Source organism: Pelophylax lessonae, assembly GCF_965119305.1.
Source record: "Pelophylax lessonae genome assembly, chromosome: 1".
Taxonomy (NCBI): Eukaryota; Metazoa; Chordata; class Amphibia; order Anura; family Ranidae; genus Pelophylax; species Pelophylax lessonae.
In genome coordinates, this window is record NC_138768.1 from 55,530,787 (window position 1) to 55,551,567 (window position 20,781).

A 20,781-nucleotide genomic window follows, 5' to 3' on the forward strand; every position below is an offset into this window, starting at 1 on the left:
CCTGACGTTTTCCCTTGGGCATCTGATATGCTCCATCTCACGAACTTTAATGTGAGTTTTATGTTATTGTTTAAATAAAATCTCCTTCAGTCCATACTCAGAGGCGCCTTTTCTTTGTTTTCTCTCTGTACCGGGGTGATTACCGGTACCGTTTTTTTTTAGCCAGTGGTCGCCTCTCTAATGATAACAACCCATACGGCAAAGCAGCCGTTTGGCCATTATCAAAGGTAGCGGGAGGGTACATCTCAAAAATCCGGCTCAAAAATGCAGATTTTTGGCTTTTTGAATACTTTTAAAGTGCAGAGGAGGGGTTTGGGGTCTTTTAGACCCCAGATCCCTCCATAAAGACTACCTGTCACTGCCTAATACTGTCACAAGGGATGTTTACATTACATTCCTTGTGACAGCAATAAAAGTGATCAGATTTTTTTATTTAATTTTTTTAAGGAACTGTGAAAAAAAATGAGGAAAAAATAATTTAAAGCACTCCTGTCCCCGTGCGCTTGTGCACAAAGGAAAATGCATACGTAAGTCGTGCCCGCAAATGTAAACGGTGTTCAAATCACACGTGTGAGGTATCGCCCCGATCAGAGCTAGAGCAATAATTCTAGCAAAAGACCTCCTTTTTAACTCCAAAAAGGTAACCGTTAAAAGATATTTTAAGATGTCGCCTATGGAGATTTTTAAGTACCGTAGTTTGCGCAATTTTAAACCGTAACATGTTGGGTATCTATTTACTCGGCGTGACATCATCTTTCACAATATACAAAAAAATTGGGCTAACTTTACTGTTTTGTTTTAAATTGGCCTTTTTCCAAAAACAATTGCGCTTGAAAGACTGCTGCGCAAATACCGTGTGACATAAAATATTGCAACTTAGGGGAAGCTGGAGAGGCTGCTACACACAGAAGGCTTTTTATCCTAATGCATAGAATGCATTAAGATAAAAATACCTTCTGCTCCTCTAAGGAGATTACAAGCTAGTTGAGTCTCTCCTGACCTCTCCTATCTTGACCCATTTTACTTTCTGTGAGGATAAATACAAATGACACCCAAGAACTTTTAAAACTGCTGTAAGTAGTTTGTTGCAGAGTAAGGCTACATGTACACGGGACATTGTAAAAAGTCCTTTGAACTCTGGAATTTAAAGGACGTTTAAAACGTTTGTTGTGTCCCGCTTGCAGCCGCGTTTAGCAGGCGTTTGCGCTCAGGACCGTTTCTAGAGGTCAAAAAATCATTCCCCTTTAAAATGGAAAAACGCGAGCGATCGCGTTCGGTCACGTTTTTGCGTTTAGAACGCCGGTAAACACATGTTCTGAACATCTTGAACGCAAATTCAGTAATAACAAAACGACACTGAACTCAACTGTCTCTAAATCAGGGGTGTCAAACTCAATTTCATAGCGGGCTGCATCAGCATTATGGTTGCCCTCAAAGGGCCGGTTATATTTGTAGGATTAGATGTCCAGAGCACCCCACACCCCCTTACACCCTAACATGGGAGCTCAAGAACCCCCCCACCATCAGTCAAGAGTCACCCACCCTTCATTACATCACAATGCGCCCCCCTTACCTTGTGCTACTGCCAGGAAGAAGATGAGGGTGGATCTGGGAAGAAGTGCAGGGTCTGCAGAAGAACCAGAGGAGGGCTGGAGTCAGCTTCCAGAGTCTGCTGAATGCTGAGACCAGGGGAGGCAAAGGCAAGGGGGTGTTGCGGCTGCACAGAGAGATGCAGGATCTGCAGGAGGAGTTCTGCCCTCTCTGCTGCGGACTGCTAAGAAGGGGGGGGTGGACAAAGATGAGCATTTCTGCAGCTGCACAGAGGAGTGCAGGATCTGGCAAAGGAGTTCTGTGCTCTCAAGGTGGGGCAGAGACAAGGTGGATGCCACAGCTGCAGGTGAGGTGCGAGGGCCACATGAAATGGCCTGGGGGGCCGCATTCGGCCCGCAGGCCTTGTGTTCGACACCTGTGCTCTAAATGACTGTAAACGACCCTGTGTACATGGACAGATAAGATAACATAGAGGTGGGTTCAGGGGCTTCTGAAAAAAACGCCCAACTGCTCAAAAATGTCCGTTTACAAGTAGCAGTGTACATGAGCCCTTAGATTTCTATGCATGTCTGTCGCTGGGATCTTTGTCCTCAGCTCTTCTTTATAAGGTTAGCAGCTTAGGGCATCAGCTCTGTATTCACGCTAAAGTGTCCTTGTGTGGGCATGTCATGTCAACAGCTCTTCATGAGGTTATGACCAGTATTTTCTTAGACCTTCGGTGGTAGATTGGGGTTGTGTGGAGCACATAGCATGCAAAGGCTGGCAATGGTAAGGGGAATATCCCTGAAGGCCTCTCACCCATAATGACCAAGGTATTCCTGGACCTCTGATGGCGGATCAGGGGGATGGGAAGCTCATAGAATGTAAGGACAGGCACGATAAGGGGAAGTGTCCCTGTCTGCCCCTAATGCTGAGCCCATAGCCTGCACCTTTTTAAATCAAAATCAATGGTGGCTTCCATATTTTTGTTCTCACAAGTCCACTTTAACCGCTTGCCGACTGCTCACAGTATATTTACTGCGGCAGTCAGCCCCTCACAGGCAGAGTGACGTAGGTCTACGTCGCTCGCCTGTGAGGCTCTGGGGAGCGAGCACGCGCCCGTGGAGGCGTGGTCACGGACCCCCCCCCCCCGCGCGTGTGACCAGCGGACCCGATGTCCGCCGGTCACTCGGCGATCGGCGGGGGAGAGGGAGAATGTCAGGCAGCTTGTGTAAACAAGCCACCTGTCATTCTCCTCGCTGTAAAGACACTGATCACACGGATCTAGTATGTAGATCCGTTGATCAGTGTCCTTACAGCTCAAGCCACAGCCAATCACAGTAGAAAGCACGCCCCTAGGGACACACACAGCCCCTCCCTCCCAAATAAAGTTAACCCCTTCACTACCAGTGTATTTTTACAGTAACAGTGCATATGTATAGCACTGATTACTGTAGAAATGTCACTGGTAACCCCAAAAGTGTCAAAAATGTCAGTCAAGGGTCCGATCTGTCCGCCGCAATGTCGCAGTACCGCAAAAAAAATCGCAGATCGCCGCCATTACGCGTTAAAAAAAAAAACAACAAAAATGACAAAAATCTTTCCCTTTGTTAGTAAACGCGATAACTTTTGCGCAAACCAATCAAAATACGCTTTTTGCAATTTTTTTTTTTTACCAAACATAGGTAGCATAAAACAAATTGGCCGAAAATGTTAAAAAATTTTGATTTTTACATTTTTTTTGGGGAATTTCATATAAAAAATGTGAAAAATATTGTTTTTTGCAAAATGTACGCTCTTTTTTTGTTTATAGCGCAAAAAGTAAAAATTGCACGGGTGATCAAATACCACCAAAAGAAAGCTCTGTTTGTGGGAAAAAAAGGACGTCAAATTCGTTTAGGTACAGCGTCGCACGACCGCGCAATTGTCCGTTAAAGTCGCGCAGTGCCGTATCGCAAAATACCCCCTGGTCGTTAAGCAGGAAAATCCTCCGGGGCTTAAGTGGTTAAAAGAGAAGTATGGGAATATGAAAAAATAGTCATACTCACCTAGGTGGATGCAGCATCTATCCCCGCCTGCTGCCTCTAAGACTGAGAACTGAGCGATCAAAGACCACTGGTCACTTAGTTCTTGGTCTTCAGTGAGCAAAGAGCAGTGACTGTTAGTCCCCCGGCTCTCTGCTCTGCCCCTCCAGCGCTCCCTGGAGTGATTGGCTGTAGAGGGGACTGGCTCAGGCTTTCAGCAGCTTGCCGAGAGACTGAGGCAACTGCCCGTGAGACATCTGGGTGGATCCCAACATTAAAGTCGGGATCTCTTCAGAGTTTGGAGCGGCTCAATGATGTCAGCCGACAGTGGACTTTAGCTTCCTGTCGGTTGAATATGGGTCACAGGAGTGCAAAATGAACGGCACTCCTCTGACCCACAGGAAAGGTAGGGCCAAAAGAGCTTTGGCCCTACTGCTCCTTAAGGGCCCATTCAGTTGCCAGCAGTACATTACTGCACATGGTTAACCTGTTAACGTGTATTGCAGTAATGAAATTCAAATACACACACAACCCACTTATAAAGTGTGGCATGTGCATTCTGATATGCTGCAGTACAGGGGAGTTGCCTGCTACTGTATGGTGCATTGAGGTGCCATTGATGTCACTGCAATTCATTGCATTTAACATTGCGCATTGACACGGCGATGAATGGGTCCAATGTCATCTGTCGTTCTCCAGTTACCTGAAAAAGGTCAGGGTACTCCAGTTACCAGCTTTTCCGTTCTGATTGCCATGTGTCCTAAACCTTTATCTTTGAGTTCCTCTTGAAGAAGCAGGCCATTGGCCTAGGAAACTTGTTGAGTTCCTCCATTAACCGCTTCCGATAAGATATGAAGGTTGACAAACACATTTTTGATTGTGTTCAGCTTGATGGTTAGGAAATTGTATACCAGAAGATGAGTACCTGTGCCTGTAGATCGGGATTTCTTAACCCTAGGGTTCCTCCTGAGGTTTCTAGGGGTTCCTTTTTCCTTTAGAAATGGGCAATTTCTGCCTCTCAGATAAGTACCCAATGACACCATTGTTCCTTTTAGCTATCTGTAAGGGGGTAATTTTTCCCAATGATGAGAGTAAGGAGCATTCTTCCCACTGACTGTCACATTAATGTGTCATGAGTTGTAGATGTTTAATTTTTAGCAGAGGTTCCCTGAGACCAGAAATTTTATTTCAAGGGTTCCTCTGTGTTGAAAAGGTTGAGCAAGGCTGCTGCAGACGGTGTTCTCTTTATAAATCTGTGGCACTGGACACCTTTGCTGCCATTGTGCTATATGCTGGGTGTCCAGGGTGCCCCTGTGCCTTTAGGGAGGGGTGGGCTCCCTCCAGGCTCACCTGCCCTCTGCCTATCCATTATAATGCATGTGCTTCACCTATGGAGGCTCTCAAATTTTAGAGTTGGGACTGCAGATAATAATGAGGTACTATGAAGTGGCCCTGCAGCTTACACATGTATTTGCAAATGTTTGCAAACTAAAACCCTATTTTTAATACATACTAATACAGGATAATTCAGTTGGTTGCAGGCTGGTTGGTAAGTTTAGCTGGGAATTTTCTTTGGTTTTGTTTGACATACGTCACCCTTCCATGTGCTCCTTGCTGCAAAGGCCAGTTATAGGTAGGGGCAGTGCCCATTTGTTTGTATCTTTTTTATAAAATGAAAATCATGGGAAATATTTGCGGGATTGTTTGAGCAGAGGAGGATTGGACTACTTTAAGTGTTTGTAAACCCTTACATATACCTAGTGAAGGGACTATACTTGGGTGATACACAGAGATTAAACAAATCCTCCTACATAAGTTGGATCTGTTTATCTGTAGTCTTCTATATGCTTGTCTGAGCTGTCAGAAAAGGGGGTAGAGAGCTGAAATTAAACCCTGCATGGCAGGGCTCAGTGAGGAGAGCTCTGAGAGCTGATTGGAGGGAAGGGACACGCTTCACACAGGAACAGAGTTGAGGCTGTCAATCAGCTGGAGATCCCTCCCCTGTCACCTTTCTTTTCTTGGTGTTAGGAAAACTTTTCATAAGTGATAAATGCTGATAGCAAAGGAATAAAGCTGCCAGCAGAAATAACACTTAGTGCTCTTAATTGATACATGTACATACTATAGAGGGATATGCTTTATTCATATTTCATGCCTGAGGTTTACAACCACTTTTAGCCTTGATTGACCTTACAATGTCAGTGGGGTCCATCTAAAGAGCACCGAAAAGGGGCACAGGGGTGTGTAAAGTGACAAACAAAAACTCTCCTGCGCTCGGGTGGTATGTAACAAAGGATAAGTGTTCTTATATGGTCTTTGTATGCACCACTTAGGTCCTGCCAACCCCCCCCCCCAGGACTAAGGGCATCCAAAATGCACACAACAACAAAAGAAGGGCAAACCGACCTCGTTCATTACCACTAAAAAGGTTTATTAAAATCTGAAAACAACATGCATTGTACTCACAAACAAATGATGATTGCGCACATAAAACACAATGGAACCGATCATCTCCAAAATAACCAGGAAGCCCCTGTACTGGATGACGTACTGGTGTCCACAAATGTCTGGCTGGGCTGACGCGTTTCGAGGGAGGACCCTCTTCCTCAGAGCCAAAGTGCGCTACTGACTAATTGTATGTTGTTTTCGGATTTTAATAAACCTTTTTAGTGGTAATGCACGAGGTCGGTGCGCCCTTCTGTTGTTGTTTATCAGTGTGTGAAGTGACACATGGTGGATGGGCGGATATTGATCACAGAATACTCAGATTTAAATTTGATGCACAAGTTCTTCACGAGATTGGATCACTTTGAAATTTGGCACAGTGGACTTTTATAGACTTTTCATGAAATACTGTATATACTCGAGTATAAGGCAACTTTTTCAGCATGTTTTTTTATGCTGAAAAAGCCCCCCTAGGCTTATACTCGAGTCACGATCTCGCTTAACTTTTCCCCGGTCAGTGCACATGCACCGCCACCACTCAGGAAAGCCCGTACATATTCGTCTATTCCTGGGCAGACGGCGCATGCGCGGTGACGTGTGCTATTTTTAAATGTAAGGCGTCTCACCGAAAGGTAAGTGGGACTCCTCTGCAGCCCCTGCATCTCCTCAGGAGATGCAGTGCTGTGGGTATGGTACTGGAGATTCTCCTGTACCATGCCCGCAGCACTGCATCGCCTGTGCCATGCCTGAACCATCTCCTGTGCCATGCCTGAACCATCTCCTGTACCATGCCCACAGTCCCTGTGTTGTGTCTCGTGGTGGTCCAGTTGGGTCCAGTAACTGCTGCATTTCTCACCCTAGGCTTATACTCGAGTCAATACGTTTTCCAAGTTTTTTTGTGATAAAATTGGGTGCCTCGGCTTATATTCGGGTTGGCTTATACTAGAGTATATACGGTAACTTTTTACGGTTTTATTTTAAATAATTTTACCATTTATTGATAATAATAGGTATAGAATCGAATAAAAAAAAAAAAAAAAAAGAAACAGGAACCTTAAGTCATACTTTATCTAAAATGTATAATTTGCTAGTGACACCTAAAGACCAGGCTAAATTACCCTATCTAAGTAAATGGGAAGAAGAAATGAATTGTACCTTTTCCTCGGAGCAGCAACAAAAAATAATAGATCGGGCTTTTCAGTCCTCCATATGCACCAAAATACAAGAAACAAATTCTAAAATCTTAACAAGGTGGTATTACACTCCTCAGAGACTGAATAGTATCTGTTCTAATACATCAGATCGGTGTTGGCGCTGTCAAGAGGAAATAGGTACAATGATGCACATATTTTGGACTTGTTCTAAAATAGGAGGATTCTGGGAGGAAATTAGAAGAATAATGCAGAAATTTACGGAGGTAGAGATCCAAATGGATCCCACCTTCTTCTTATTACAGGTATCAACAATGTCAACAAAAAAATACAAAAGATCAATAATAAGTCACTTAGCAAATGCAGCTAGAGTATGTATCCCTTTGGGGTGGAAAAAAAATACTCCACTCTCTATAAGGGATTGGATAGAGAAAGTGGAGGAAATAAATAAAATTGAAGATCTGACCCTAACAGCAAACCATAATAGAGAGAGATATAGACAGACATGGGAGGGATGGAATGTATTCATCCTCTCTGAAGAAGGGAAGACTCTTAAGCCCCGTACACACGTACCGATCGTCGGCGAACGATCGGCCGTCTTTTGTCCCCGGGCTGTCGGTGTCTGTTGAAAAGTGCAAAGACTGCACAAGAATTTTGTCCGCCGACTGCAGAAGTGATGTCATGTAATGGTTAACTTTCCGTGTGTTTTTTCTTTTGTGAATGCCCAGTCTTGCAAATCTGCTGTCTGTCGGCCGAATTCTGTACTGACTGGCGAACAATCGGCCGCTCTGGTGTCGGCATACAAAAATTTTAATGCTTGCAAGACAGATTCTTTTCGGCCGAATGTGCGCTGACGGCTGTTGGAGGCATCATACTAACAAGCGTACAATCGGCAGATCGGTCGTCGGCCGACGCTTTTCGGCCGACGATCGGTACGTGTGTACGGGCCTTTAGAGAGTAAAGTAATAAGGAAGTTCGAGAAGTTTGCCATTGGAATTGAGAAGAAGGGGGGGAGGGTTCTGGGTTTTTTTTTTATTTTTTTTTTTTTATTTAGGGGAGTGATGGTATAGTTGTTGTTTATGGGGGGAAGAAAGGGTAGGGAGGGGTAAAAGAAAGAGAAATGGAAAGTTAGGCTGAGGCAAGAGGCTGTATTGTATAAAAAATGACATTTCATGGGAAAAGAGAGAAAACAGGCCACCATAAGTTAGGATGGGGATAAAGATAAATATTTCTACTCCTAAATGTGCATTTTCTTGTTGTATATTACTTTAGTTGGCTGTTATCCTATGAAATGTAAAATCCTTTTCGTTTTCTAATAAAATTAAAAAATTAAAATTTGAAAATAAAAAAAAAATAGTTTTGTTAGTTTTTAATCTGTTATTTCATCAACTGTTTTCCATAGGCTTTGGCAGAACAGCTAACAGCTGAAGAGCTGGATCAGGGCCGTCTGTACCCACCGCTGTCCAACATCCGTGAGGTCTCCTTATGTATCGCTGTTAAAGTAAGTGACAATTATTCTGCTGCTTGTTCCGGGTCACATCACACTAATAAAGTGTATGTATGGCCAAAAATTTTGGCTTTGATAAATCCTCCATCAGTTTTTTTTTTTTTTTTCACCTGCCGGGGAGATTTCCCTTTTTTCCCTTACTTTCTGTGCTGAAGACGCAATAGGGAGTTAAAGGAAATCCTCCTAATGTTATTGTATTCCCAACTTAGAGAGTTGTCACCAGAACATTGGAAGATTTCCACTCGGCTCTTGCTTTCCTGACAACTGCAAAATGTAGTCCCCCCCCCCCCCCCTACTTTCTGTTCTGGGGGCATCATCAGGAAAAAGATGGGGTGAATCTCTCAAGCAGGGAGAGACCCAGACTGCAAAAACAAAAAAACTCAGCAGAGGGTTTCACCCTGCCCCACTCTATCCAAGATTTTTGCATGCTTTCTGCCTTTTACATAGACTCCAATCGCTGCTGGATTGTTGAATGCAAGATACACATCCTAAAAACTTCAGTTTTGCTTGATATAACTTCATTTTTTCCCCCGAACAATCGCCTGTCCATTCTCATCCGAACCGATCCGATCCGCTGGGCGGATAGAAAATAGGGTTTCCATCATCCAGATTTCACGGATCGGATGCAGATGGCAGCGGGTGTCAGCGGACAGATCTCCGCTGACATCCGCTGCCCCATAGGGATGCATGGAGGATCCAATCAGATCCACTTAAAAAACTGACAGGCGGATCTGATCGTTCATGTGAAAGGACCCTTACAGTCAATAACCATGGAACAAGAAAACATGGAACAGTGCAAAACAGTTGACATGGCCTGCCAGGTAACCAAAAACTGTGGCATACACACCTGAAAATACAGTGCTGCCTCTCCTTGTGAACTAAATCAGTACCAGTCGGCCAGAGCCCCGCCACACCCCCTCTGGCGCCCCCAGGGGAACATCCTGCGCCCCAAAGGGGGAGAGCGGCCGCCCAGCCCCCAGCATATAGTACCATGACTAGTTTTGGAGGCCTGCACCTCCGGTAATGTTGCAAAGGAGCCACTGGTATGTCAGGTATAGATAATGACCGCAACAGGCGGTGGCAGAGGACCAACAATGGTCCTATGATGACCGCGTCTTCATAAGTCCAAATCCACAGTAACATACAGTGACACTATTCCATCTATATACAGCACAGTGAGTGAGCGTTGTCACCCTAGGTGTGCTACTTCCAGGATCATCAGGTGAAGATAACAAAGTCTAAAAAAAAAAAAAAAGAAAATGAATGCAGCCATCACATCGAAGGACTGGTGATCTTTGATAGATTTTTGTTCCTGGGTTTAGTTACCCTTTAAATGTCATTCACAGATAAAAAAAAAAAAAGGCAGCAAGAGCAAGTCATATTAGTGAGTGAACTGCATTATGTTATCACGATTGTGTGATGTGAGAATCGCAGAGGCTGATACTCTGAACCTGGATACACATGGAGGTTGATTTACTAAAACAGGAGAGTGCAAAATCTGGTGCCGCTGTGCATAGAAACCGCTTACAGGTTTTAGGCCGGGTTCACACTGCTCCGACATAGAAGTCGGACGACTTCCGCTCTGACTTTGCTCTATAACTTCCTGTAGCGACTTACATGCGACTTTAACCACTTAAGCCCCGGAAGATTTTACCCCCATTCCGACCAGGGGGTATTTTGCGATTCGGCACTGCGTGACTTTAACGGAGAATTGCGCGGTCGTGCGACGCTGTACCTAAACGAATTTGGCGTCCTTTTTTTCCCACAAACAGAGCTTTCTTTTGGCGGTATTTGATCACCTGTGCGATTTTTTGATCACGCGCTATAAACAAAAAAAAGAGCGTCCATTTTGCAAAAATAGCAATATTTTTCCCTTTTTTTTATATGAAATTCCCCCAAAAAAAAATGTAAAAATCAAAATTTTTTAAAATTTTCGGCCAATTTGTTTTATGCTACCTATGTTTGGTAAAAAAAATCGCAAAAAGCGTATTTTGATTGGTTTGCGCAAAAGTTATTGCGTTTACTAAGTAAGGGAAAGATTTTTGTCATTTTTGTTGTTTTTTTTTTTTAACGCGTAATGGCGGCGATCTGCGATTTTTTTTGCGGTACTGCGACATTGCGGCGGACAGATTGGACCCTTGACTGACATTTTTGACACTTTTGGGGTTACCAGTGACATTTCTACAGTAATCAGTGCTATACATATGCACTGTTACTGTAAAAATACACTGGTAGTGAAGGGGTTAACTTTATTTGAGAGGGAGGGGCTGTGTGTGTCCCTAGGGGCGTGATTCTAACTGTGATTGGCTGGGGCTTCAGCTGTATGCAGAGTGATCAACGGATCTACATAGTAGATCCAGATGATCAGCTCTCATACAGCGAGGAGAATGACAGGCAGCTTGTTTACATCGGGTCCGCCGGTCACACGCGCGGGGGGGTCCCTGACCACTCGGGAGCGGGAGCGCGCCTCCGGGGGCGCGCGCTCGCTCCCTAGACCCTCACAAGCTAGTGACGTAGACCTACGTCACTTTGCCTGTGAGGGGCTGACCGCCGACGTAGATAGTCGTGCGGCGGTCGGCAAGTGGTTAATAACAGGATCCAATTTTGATCTGACAGTACCAGGCCCTTTAAGTCTGGTATGAGTCTTGAGGGTGGGGACCCCATGCCAACATTAAAAAACAAAAAAAAATTGCGTAGGGATTTTAAGGGGAACCCCCACGCCAAAATAGAAAATAAAAAAAAACAGCGTGGGGTCCCCCCAAAATTCATACCAGACCCTTATCCGAGCATGCAGCCCGGCAGGTCAGGAAAGGTGGGGGACGAGCGAGCACCTAGCATTCCCCCCCCCCCCGACCATACCAGGCCACATGCCCTCAACATGGGGGGGGTGCTCTACGCCCCCCATTCCAAAGCACCTTGTACTCATGTTGATGGGGACAAGGGCCTCTTCCTGACTGCCGACTCCCGATTTTTTTTTTTTCCCCCAGGTATGGAATTGGGGAGAACCCCATGCCGTGTTTCTTTTTTTCTTCTTCTTTTTTTTTTTTTTTTTTTAATTTTGGCGTGGGATTCCCCTTCAAGATCCTCAGAACACAAGTCGCATGCCAAGGTCGGATCAGTTAAGATGATGATCCAACTTCAGTGATATTGAATGGGCTGAAGTTGGACCAAAGTAGAGCAGGAACCTTTTTCAAAGTCGGACCGACTTGTGTCAGACCAGTTAAGACGGCTCTCATAGGGAACCATTTTTTTATACATGTCACACCACATGTGCTCCTAAAGTTAGGAGCGTATGTCGCAGCATTGTGAACCGGGCCATATTGTCAAAGCCTAAGGGTCCTTTCACATGGGCTTCCCGCCCGGTGGACTCCATTTTTGCATAGGGGGTATCGATCCGCTGTTCCCTGCTTAGCAGGCGGATGACCGCTCCGTCTCCACTTACTTTGCAGAGTGGAGCTGTCAGATCCTCGCTATCCTCTATGGGAGATCAGATGAAAACGGACCGCCTGTCCGTTTTTCATCCGATCCTCCAGTTGAATGGAAAATAGGGTTTCCATCCGTCTGGAATTTACTGACAGGATCGGATAGCAGCAGGTGTTAGCGGACATGTCACCGCTGACATCCGCTGCCCCGTAGAGATACATGGAGCATCCGATCCGGTCCGCCTGAAAAACTGACAGACGGACCTGATCAGAAAGCCTGTTTGAAAAAGGCCTAATTGGAACTAGCTGAATTAGAAGCTGATTGGCTACCATGCACAGCTGCACCAGATTTTGCACTCTCCAGTTTTTGTAGATCAACCCCACGGCATCCCTTTTTTTCAGGTCTAGGTGGAAGTCAATAGTAAGTTCAAGCCGGCCGCTCTTTAGAATCCATGAAATGCAGATCTTCATTGGCTCTATTAAAAACACAACTTGCATCAATCGAACACATTTTGGCTGTAGCAGCATTACTCATCATGCTATGAGGAAGGCTGCTGCAGCCGAAACGCGTAACTTAAGCTCTGTTTTAGAATGTAGCCAATAACGATCTGCATTTTGTGGATTCTAATGATCGGCAGGCTTGAACTTACTATGGACTTTGCTATTTGTGAGCAGAGACACTCTAGCCCAGGGATCCTCAAACTACGGCCCTACAGCTGTTGCAGAACTACACATCCCATGAGACATTGTAAAACTCTGACATTCATAGACATGACTAGGCATGATGGGAATTGTAGTTCCTGAACTACTGGAGGGCCATAGTTTGAAGACTCCTGCTCTAGCCAGAGCACCGGTTAGCCACGAGAAGCTGTATTTGCAGTCGAGCGTGGGTGGTGTATGTTTTCTGTATAGATTGAAGACTGAGGATAGAGGCAGCCATAGGAATATAGCTGGTAGGTCAGCCAGCTGCTCCAGACATTCCAGGAAAATAAATCTGAGCCGTGTAGCAAGCAGGGATTGTATCTTGAGTGACTTTAGACACTAAATTTGCAGGGGGGTATAGCTTTTGAACAGTAGTGCTATTTAAGATTCTGTATAGATCAAAGCTCATGCATTCCACTTGTCCATTTCATTTTATTTTGTTTTTCAGGTGATGGAGTTTGTGTACAGAAATGGCATGGCTTTCCAGTACCCAGAGCCGCTAGATAAGAATGCCTACGTGCGTTCCAAAGTGTGGAGCACAGAGTACGACTCCTTCTTACCAGACGTCTATGACTGGCCAGAGTACGCATCCAAGCCTCACAAAATGTTTTAACCCGGCAAGCTGACTCTTCTTCCATCCTGAGGGATCACTTCATACATGATCATGCATGAAAATTGGGTTCCATCCTTCAATTTTCTTGTGCCTTTTACAGCTCCCATATTTCAATATGCTGCCCTTGACAGAGGAAAAATAATCTGTCGCATTACCTGAATGTCAAGTCCAAAATAGATTCTTTTACTTCAGAATACAATGTTCCACCAGGCGATTTACCTGCGTTTTCTAATGTGATTTTAAGGCACACAGGCAGTGAGACTTTATGCAAGTTTACCTGTGTACCTAATGCGTTTTGGATGCACAAAACTGAACTGGAACAGTTGGGATGAGCGCTGCTCAGCCATTCACAGAAAGCCTTTTATTTCCTCAATGAATACAAGGCTTTCTCTGATTGGCTGAGATGGAGAAGTGGGTGGGTGACATCACAATCTCTACCCCAGCCAATTAGGAGATGCCTTGCATTCATAGAAGACAATGCTTGCTGTGAATGGATCAACAGCGCTTAGCCAGAACTTTAGTTTTCGGGAGTGGCCCGGGAAGTCCCCATCCCGCTACCAAAATACAGCGCTGAATGCTGTATGAAGATGATGCCACAAATGGTTTATACAGCGCTCCCAGCTGGCACATGTATTAATTGAAGCAAATAACTCGTTTGGACCAGCTTGGTCCAAACCAACTATTTAGAGTCACAAGAAACCTGGGGTTAAGGGTCGTACATACGGGCCAAAGCTCAACACGTGTGTATGGTTGGCGACCTGCTTCTGTCGAAGGGGCATGACCGAAAAAGGTCTGCCGATCGGCATCCAATCAGCACTCTCAGCCAATGGCTGAGAGCGCTGACCGGTGTGTTCTGGTAGGAGGGCCGTCCCCCTTGTCAGAATAAAATAGCTCAGTGGGGAGATTACTGTACTAACATTGCATAGTTAGTACAGCGGCTGCTCCCAATCAACCTGCTGGGTTGAAGGAAAAAAAAAATGAATAGTGTGTGTACAGGCTTTAGGCTTCAAGTAAAGTAAAGGGCGATTGTTGCTATAAGATCTTACACTTTTGGGTATTACCTTTCGTGTTTACCCTGCTTTACTGAATAGGCCTGACCTCATAATATCCTCCCATGATTTGCACAACTCCAAAGAAAATGCACACAGATTAATTTAATATATAAAGTATATTGCAAATTTTACATGGCATGGTATACCTATATGTTATAAGAGCATAAAGGGTTTTACAGTTATATATTTATTTATATATATATATATATTATATATATACTGTAGTGCAGGCATAGCTTTACTACAGCCTTATGGGTAAGATCTCCCAGCATGCATTGTTGGGCTTTATCAGTTAAAGAACCTATGCTGTAGTGCTGTATGGTATACTGCATTCTGTAAAATGTAATTTAATGGCATTTTATTTAATTTTTTTACTTTACTGCAGTAGTTTAAACCTTTTGACACCAACCATCCATTTTTCATATCTATTAAAAATCTAAACAGTTTTACCTGTTCAAAAAAAAAAAAAAAAATCCAAACTGTGAAAGTTTGGCAGCAAGAGAATTGTATATGTATGTGAATTTTCATTTTACATAATCGAACATTGCGTTAATATTTGCTCTGCAGAGCAGTGCATCCTGTTGGGATGTGTAGTCAGCCATTTAAGGCTGATTGCCATTGAGATTACTAACAAGAAGGGGTTTGTATCAAAACCGACTCAAAAAAAGACTCCGGGTTTCTGACACTTTCACATTTGTTATTTAATTAGGCGTTGGTTGGGTCTACCAGTCATCTGCAGGAATTGGGCAGGACATGTGGAAGTGTTTTATATACCCATACCTTCAATTACCATTTTATTAGGTACACCTATAACCCCCTTTTCCTTTAGAGAGTTCTTTGTTCAATAGGCCTAATAAGGTGCTGGAAACCTTCTTTTGATTTTTTTTTTTTTGGTAAGGGGGTTCCATTTTTATATTGACTTCATAGCATCATATGCTTCCTTCACATGGGTTGGCCACACATCCATGCTGTGAACCTCATCCCATGTGGAACAATGTTAAATTCTGTCCTTCCTATCTCCATCTGAAATTTGTCACAATCTTCAGACTTGGTGTTGAGATTTTGGTGGTCTCATCCCCATGCTAGCCTTCTTGATCTCTTAGCTGAATGGAATGCAACCCATTGTGGTCTTCTGCTGCTCTTCAAGATTCCACCATGTTGTATGTTCAGAACTGTCCTTCTGCCACAGTCTTTTGACTTCTGTTGTTAACAAGGTCTTTTTACCCTCAGAACTATTTTATGTTTTTGGCACCATTCTTTGTAAACTCTTGAGGCTAGTGGTATGAAGAACTCAGGAGGTCTCTGATTTCTGGAATGCTGTAACTGCCAACAATCATTCCATGGTATGAAAACCCTTCACTCAGAGTCAGAAATCGATCTCACATTTCCTCCAAGTTTCTGAAACTTTCACACGTGTTTTATTAGGTGTTGGTTGGGTCTACCAGTCACCTACTGGAAAGGGGCAAGACATGTGAAAGTGTTTTATATACCTATACCTTCAATGGCCATTTTATTAGGTACACCTACCCCCCCCCCCCACCTTTTTCTTCAGAGAGCTATTTGTACAATAGGCCTAATAAGGTTCAGTCCATATTGACTTCATAGCATCTCATGCTTCCTTCACATTGGTTGGTCACCCATCAATGCTGTGAACCTCATCCCAAAGGATTCATGTGGACCATGTTAAATTCTGTACTTCCCATCTCCATTCAAAATTTGTCACCACAATCTTCAGCCTTGGTGTTGGGTTTTGGTGGTCCCATTCCCACGCTAGCCTTCTTGACCTCTTAGCTGATGGGAGTGCAACCCATTGTGGTCTTCTGCTGCACTTCAAGGTTCCACAATGTTGTATGTTCTCAGAACTGTCCTTCTGCTACAGCAGGGATCCTCAAACTAGCTCCAGCTGTTGTGAAACCACTTCCCATGAGGCATTGGAAAACTCTGACATTCACAGACATGACTAGGCATGATGGGAATTGTAGTTCCTGAACAACTGGAGGGCCATAGCTTGAAGACCCCTGTGCTACAGTCTTTTGACTTTTTTTATGTTTTTGGCACTGTTCTTTGTAAACTCTCGAGTTACTAGTGCATGAAGGGTTAGAAATATCTGAACCTCTTGACCGCCTCCATAATAATTTTTTGAGTTGCAGCCGCCATATTATGGTAGGCTATTTCTGTTATTAAGCAGGTGTTCCAAAAAACATTTCCACTGAGTGTTAATGAGAATCAGATCAACAAGCAAAGTTGAATGAAGATATCCTTTTGTCGATTTCTTGACCAGTTGTTCCAAAATGTGTACTTTTTGTTTAGAGTTTAGCAATGCGTTTTACGCCGCATTGTGTAGCGTCATGCACTTCCTTGCGTTGTGCCTAAAATTGGTCATTGCTGGACAAATTTAATATACTGTAGTAGAGGCTACCCATGTGAATGGGTATTCATGCAACCGTCGGTGAAGCATGAACAGGTTAGAAGACTACACAGATTTTGGGTTATACTGTCTTTATATAAGTGATCATTTTCTTTAGATATCAAGCTGCGCTATTGATACTGAATCGGTCCTGTTCTAACTATTTTTGAATGAGGATTGGTCTACATGTGTCAGACATGCTTTTGGTGTAAAGTAGTACAAAGGGCAGTAATGGTGTGCAATGTAAAGTAAGCCACGCTAGCCAATCAGAATTTAGTTCACAATGGTGAAATGGCTTATATAATTGGGTGTTCTTTGCATCAGCCTATTGAATTGGTGCGTTGTAGTGTTTTATGAAGTATTCAAGTTACTCTTTCTTTCTCAATAATATTTTCAAATAGGAAATGTTTTTTTTTTTTTTTTGGTGAGTTTTCATTTTAGGCTTTTGAGAATTTTATCTGCGAGTAACTTTTGACATGATGGTCAGATAATACTCAGTTAACCACTTAAGCCCCGGAGGATTTGGCTGCTCAAAGACCAGGGCCTATTTTGCGATTCGGCACTGCGTGATTTTAACGGACAATTGCGCGGTCATGCGACGCTGTACCCAAATGAAATCGACGTCCTTCCCCCCCCCCCCCCCCCACAAACAGGGCTTTATTTTGGTGGTATTTGATCACCTGTGCAATGTTTTTATTTTTTGCGCTATAAACAAAAAAAGAGCTTCAATTTTGAAAAAATAACAATATTTTTCAAATTTTTTTTATATGAAATCCCCCCCCCCCCCCCTAAAATGTAAAAATCAAAAATTTTTTAACATTTTAGGCCAATTTGTTTTCTGCTACATATTTTTGGTAAAAAAAAAATTGCAATAAGCGTATTTTGATTGGTTTGCGCAAAAGTTATTGCGTTTACTAACTAAGGGAAAGATTTATGTCATTTTTATTGTTTTTTTTTTTTTTTTTAACTAGTAATGGCGGTCTGCAATATTTTTGCAATATTTTTTTTTTTTTTTTTTGCGGGACTGCGACATTGCGGCGGACAGATCGGACCCCTGACTTAACATTTTTGACACTTTTGGGGGGGTACCAGTGACATTACTACAGTAATCAGTGCTATACATATGCACTGTTACTGTAAAAATGACACTGGCAGGGAAGGGGTTAACTTTATTAGTGATCAAGGGGTTAAGTGTGTCCCTAGGGGCGTGATTCTAACTGTGGGGGGGCGTGGCTTGTGATGTAACCACAGAGACATAGGATCCTACATAGCAGGATCGTATGATCTCCAGTTACACCAGGGAGAATGACAGGCGGCTTTGTTTACATCAGCCGTCTGCCTTTCTCCCTCTCCAGCGGGAGATTGCGAGTGGCCGTCGGACATCGGAGCCGCCGGTCACTCGCGCGTGGATGTGAGGGAACGAGCGGGGGCGGAAGAGCGCCTCCAGCTGCGCGCGCTTGCCCCCTAGAGGCTCATGGGCGAGCGAGGTAACGGTACGTCACTTTGCCCAGGAGGGGCTGACCGCCGCAGTAGCGGTCGACAAGTGTTTAAAGTCTGCACTCTAATAACTGCCTCTCTGTCAGTGCAGTCAGCATCCCCGGTGAACAGTGAGTAAATCAGTTATACAATAAAAGTAAAATTCTTTAAGTGGGAACATGTTTACACCAGATGCTTGTCATTTGTGCTGCATTCTACAGCGCAAAAAAACACAGCCACTACACAAAAATAATCAAAAATACTAAAGCACATTGCATTTAGATACATGGAAAAATGCTGCGTATCATTATAAAGGGTGATGCTTTTAAAAATGTATATGTGTTTAGAAAATGTTTGCTTTTTCATGTTTAATTTTACGTTTTCCTTAAAGTGGTTGTAAACCTCAGACTTTAAAATATAAACAAAGCATATCCCTCTACAGTGTGTACTTGTCTCAACCCAGAGCACGAAGTGTCATTTCTGTATGCTGCCTCCTTCACTTTTGACAAGTTTTCCTGACCCCCAAGAGAAAAATGGTGACAGGGGAGGGAGCCCCAGCTGAATGACAGCCTAAGCTCTGTTCCTGTGTGCTGTGTGAAGGGGGGTGTGTTCCTTCCCTCCAATCGGCTCTCAGATTTTGCCTTACTGATGTAACTTCAGCTCTCCACCCCCTGCTTTTTAGAGCTGATAGATCCTGTGTAAATTTTGCACTTTGAATGGATGTAGAGCAGTGGTCCTCAACTCCGGTCCTCGGGGCCCACTAACAGGCCAGGTTTGCAAGATAACTAAATTACATCACAGGTGATCTCATTTGCTGCTCAGTGATTGCAGTATTCTAGTCTGCATCTCCCCAAGGTAATACTTAAAATCTTGCCTGTTAGTGGGCCCCCGAGGACCGGAGTTGAGGACCACTGATGTAGAGGAAAGACAGCGGCATATAAACAGGCACAACTTCTGTAGGAGGATTTGTTTCATCTCTGTGTATCACCTGAGGCTAGTCTCTTCGCTGGATATATGTAAGGGCAGGGCTTTTTTTCTCTCGGAGAATAGGTGCAGGAACTCTCCCCTTCTAAGTCACCCCTTGTCTCCACCCACTACCCACCTCTGAGCATTGTCCCTTGGTTCCACCCACCTCCCACTCGCAACAAAATACCTCACCCAGCAACAAAAGATCCACCCCAGCAACATTAGACCCCCTCCAGTAGCAACAATTGCTCTCCCAGCAACCAGTATCAATAGATAAGCCAACAATAGACCTCTACCTCAACAGGAGACCCCCACCAACAATAGATCCCCCGGCAGCAACCATAGACCCTCGCACAATACCAGATCCCTACCAGTGACAATAGATCCCCAAGCAGCCAGCATCAAGAGACCCTCCAACACACCCTACACCTCTTGCTATTACATACATTCAGTGCTGGAGGTGCCGGAACTGCGTTCCACCGTATTCCTGCTGAAAAAAGCCCTGTGTAAGGGTTTACAACCAATTTAAAAGCATAGCTGTCATCTTACTTAAAGTCATTGTTAGCTTTAAAAAATAAAGGGAGAAAATAAAAAGAAGTGGAAACTTAGTAGCACATAGAAATAATCAAAGCTCATATTGGAGTAAAAATAAGACTACTGCATTGACCCCCCAAGAGCTTGCTCATACACTTGCTTAGGAGATTTACTTCTGGGGTTATGCCTACATCAGTAGGAACTGAGCTCCCAGTAACTGCCCCTTCAACAGTTTTATCATTCTCTTGATGTCACAGGGAAACAATAAAATCTTTTTCTAACTAACCGAACAAGGTAAAAGAATAAACTAATGCTGGGACATGATCTACTGTAGATGGTGCAGTTGAGGTTTGGGGTTACATTTGGGTCATGCCGGAACATTCCCTTTAAGGGGAATTTATTGATGGAATCATCAAAACCTTATCTGTACAAAATCCGATAGATGAACCCCTTATATCAGGATTATTCCTAGTATGGGGTTATTATAAGCCCATGAACGATTAATATTATTTTATCCCATGTGGTCATGATGGGGATTGGGTTAGCAGGCTCAACCCAAATGTCTAGCTAATTCAGTGTTTCTCAACCTTTTTACAGTCAAGGCACCCATTAAACTTCCATACAATCTCGAGGCACCCTATTCTAAAATTTTAAAATCTCATCTAATAGTTTTGCATAATGTGGCAACATCCACATATGTAGGACCTCCAATATTAGTGGTGATTTATTCTGCCAAAGCAAATACATCTTTTTACACTGGTACTGATTAGTATGCCAATGTTTTTCTTCTCCCTCATTTCGCTAATGTGACCCTGGTGCTGAAGTAGAGGGGCAGGTGCCCAATGTCCTCCTTATTACCCAATGACATCAGTGGTTGTTGGGACAATAGCGGTTGGAATGTTGCACAATGAAAATCTGTGGCTTTGTGTAACTAATAGGCAGGCGTGATCCA

The 20,781-nt window shown here is 43.8% G+C and overlaps 1 protein-coding gene across 1 annotated transcript in view; it reads left to right on the forward strand.

The window, feature by feature from the left end:
* Positions 1–13,530, forward strand: part of ME2 (malic enzyme 2) — a 55,950-nt gene extending 42,420 nt beyond the window's left edge. Inside the window, exons 14-15 of the mRNA XM_082275517.1 lie at positions 8,553–8,651; positions 13,230–13,530. Of these exons, the coding sequence (XP_082131643.1) occupies positions 8,553–8,651; positions 13,230–13,394 (264 nt within the window). The 3' untranslated portion in view covers positions 13,395–13,530. The remainder of the gene's footprint in view (positions 1–8,552; positions 8,652–13,229) is intronic.
* Positions 13,531–20,781: the final 7,251 nt, after the last annotated feature.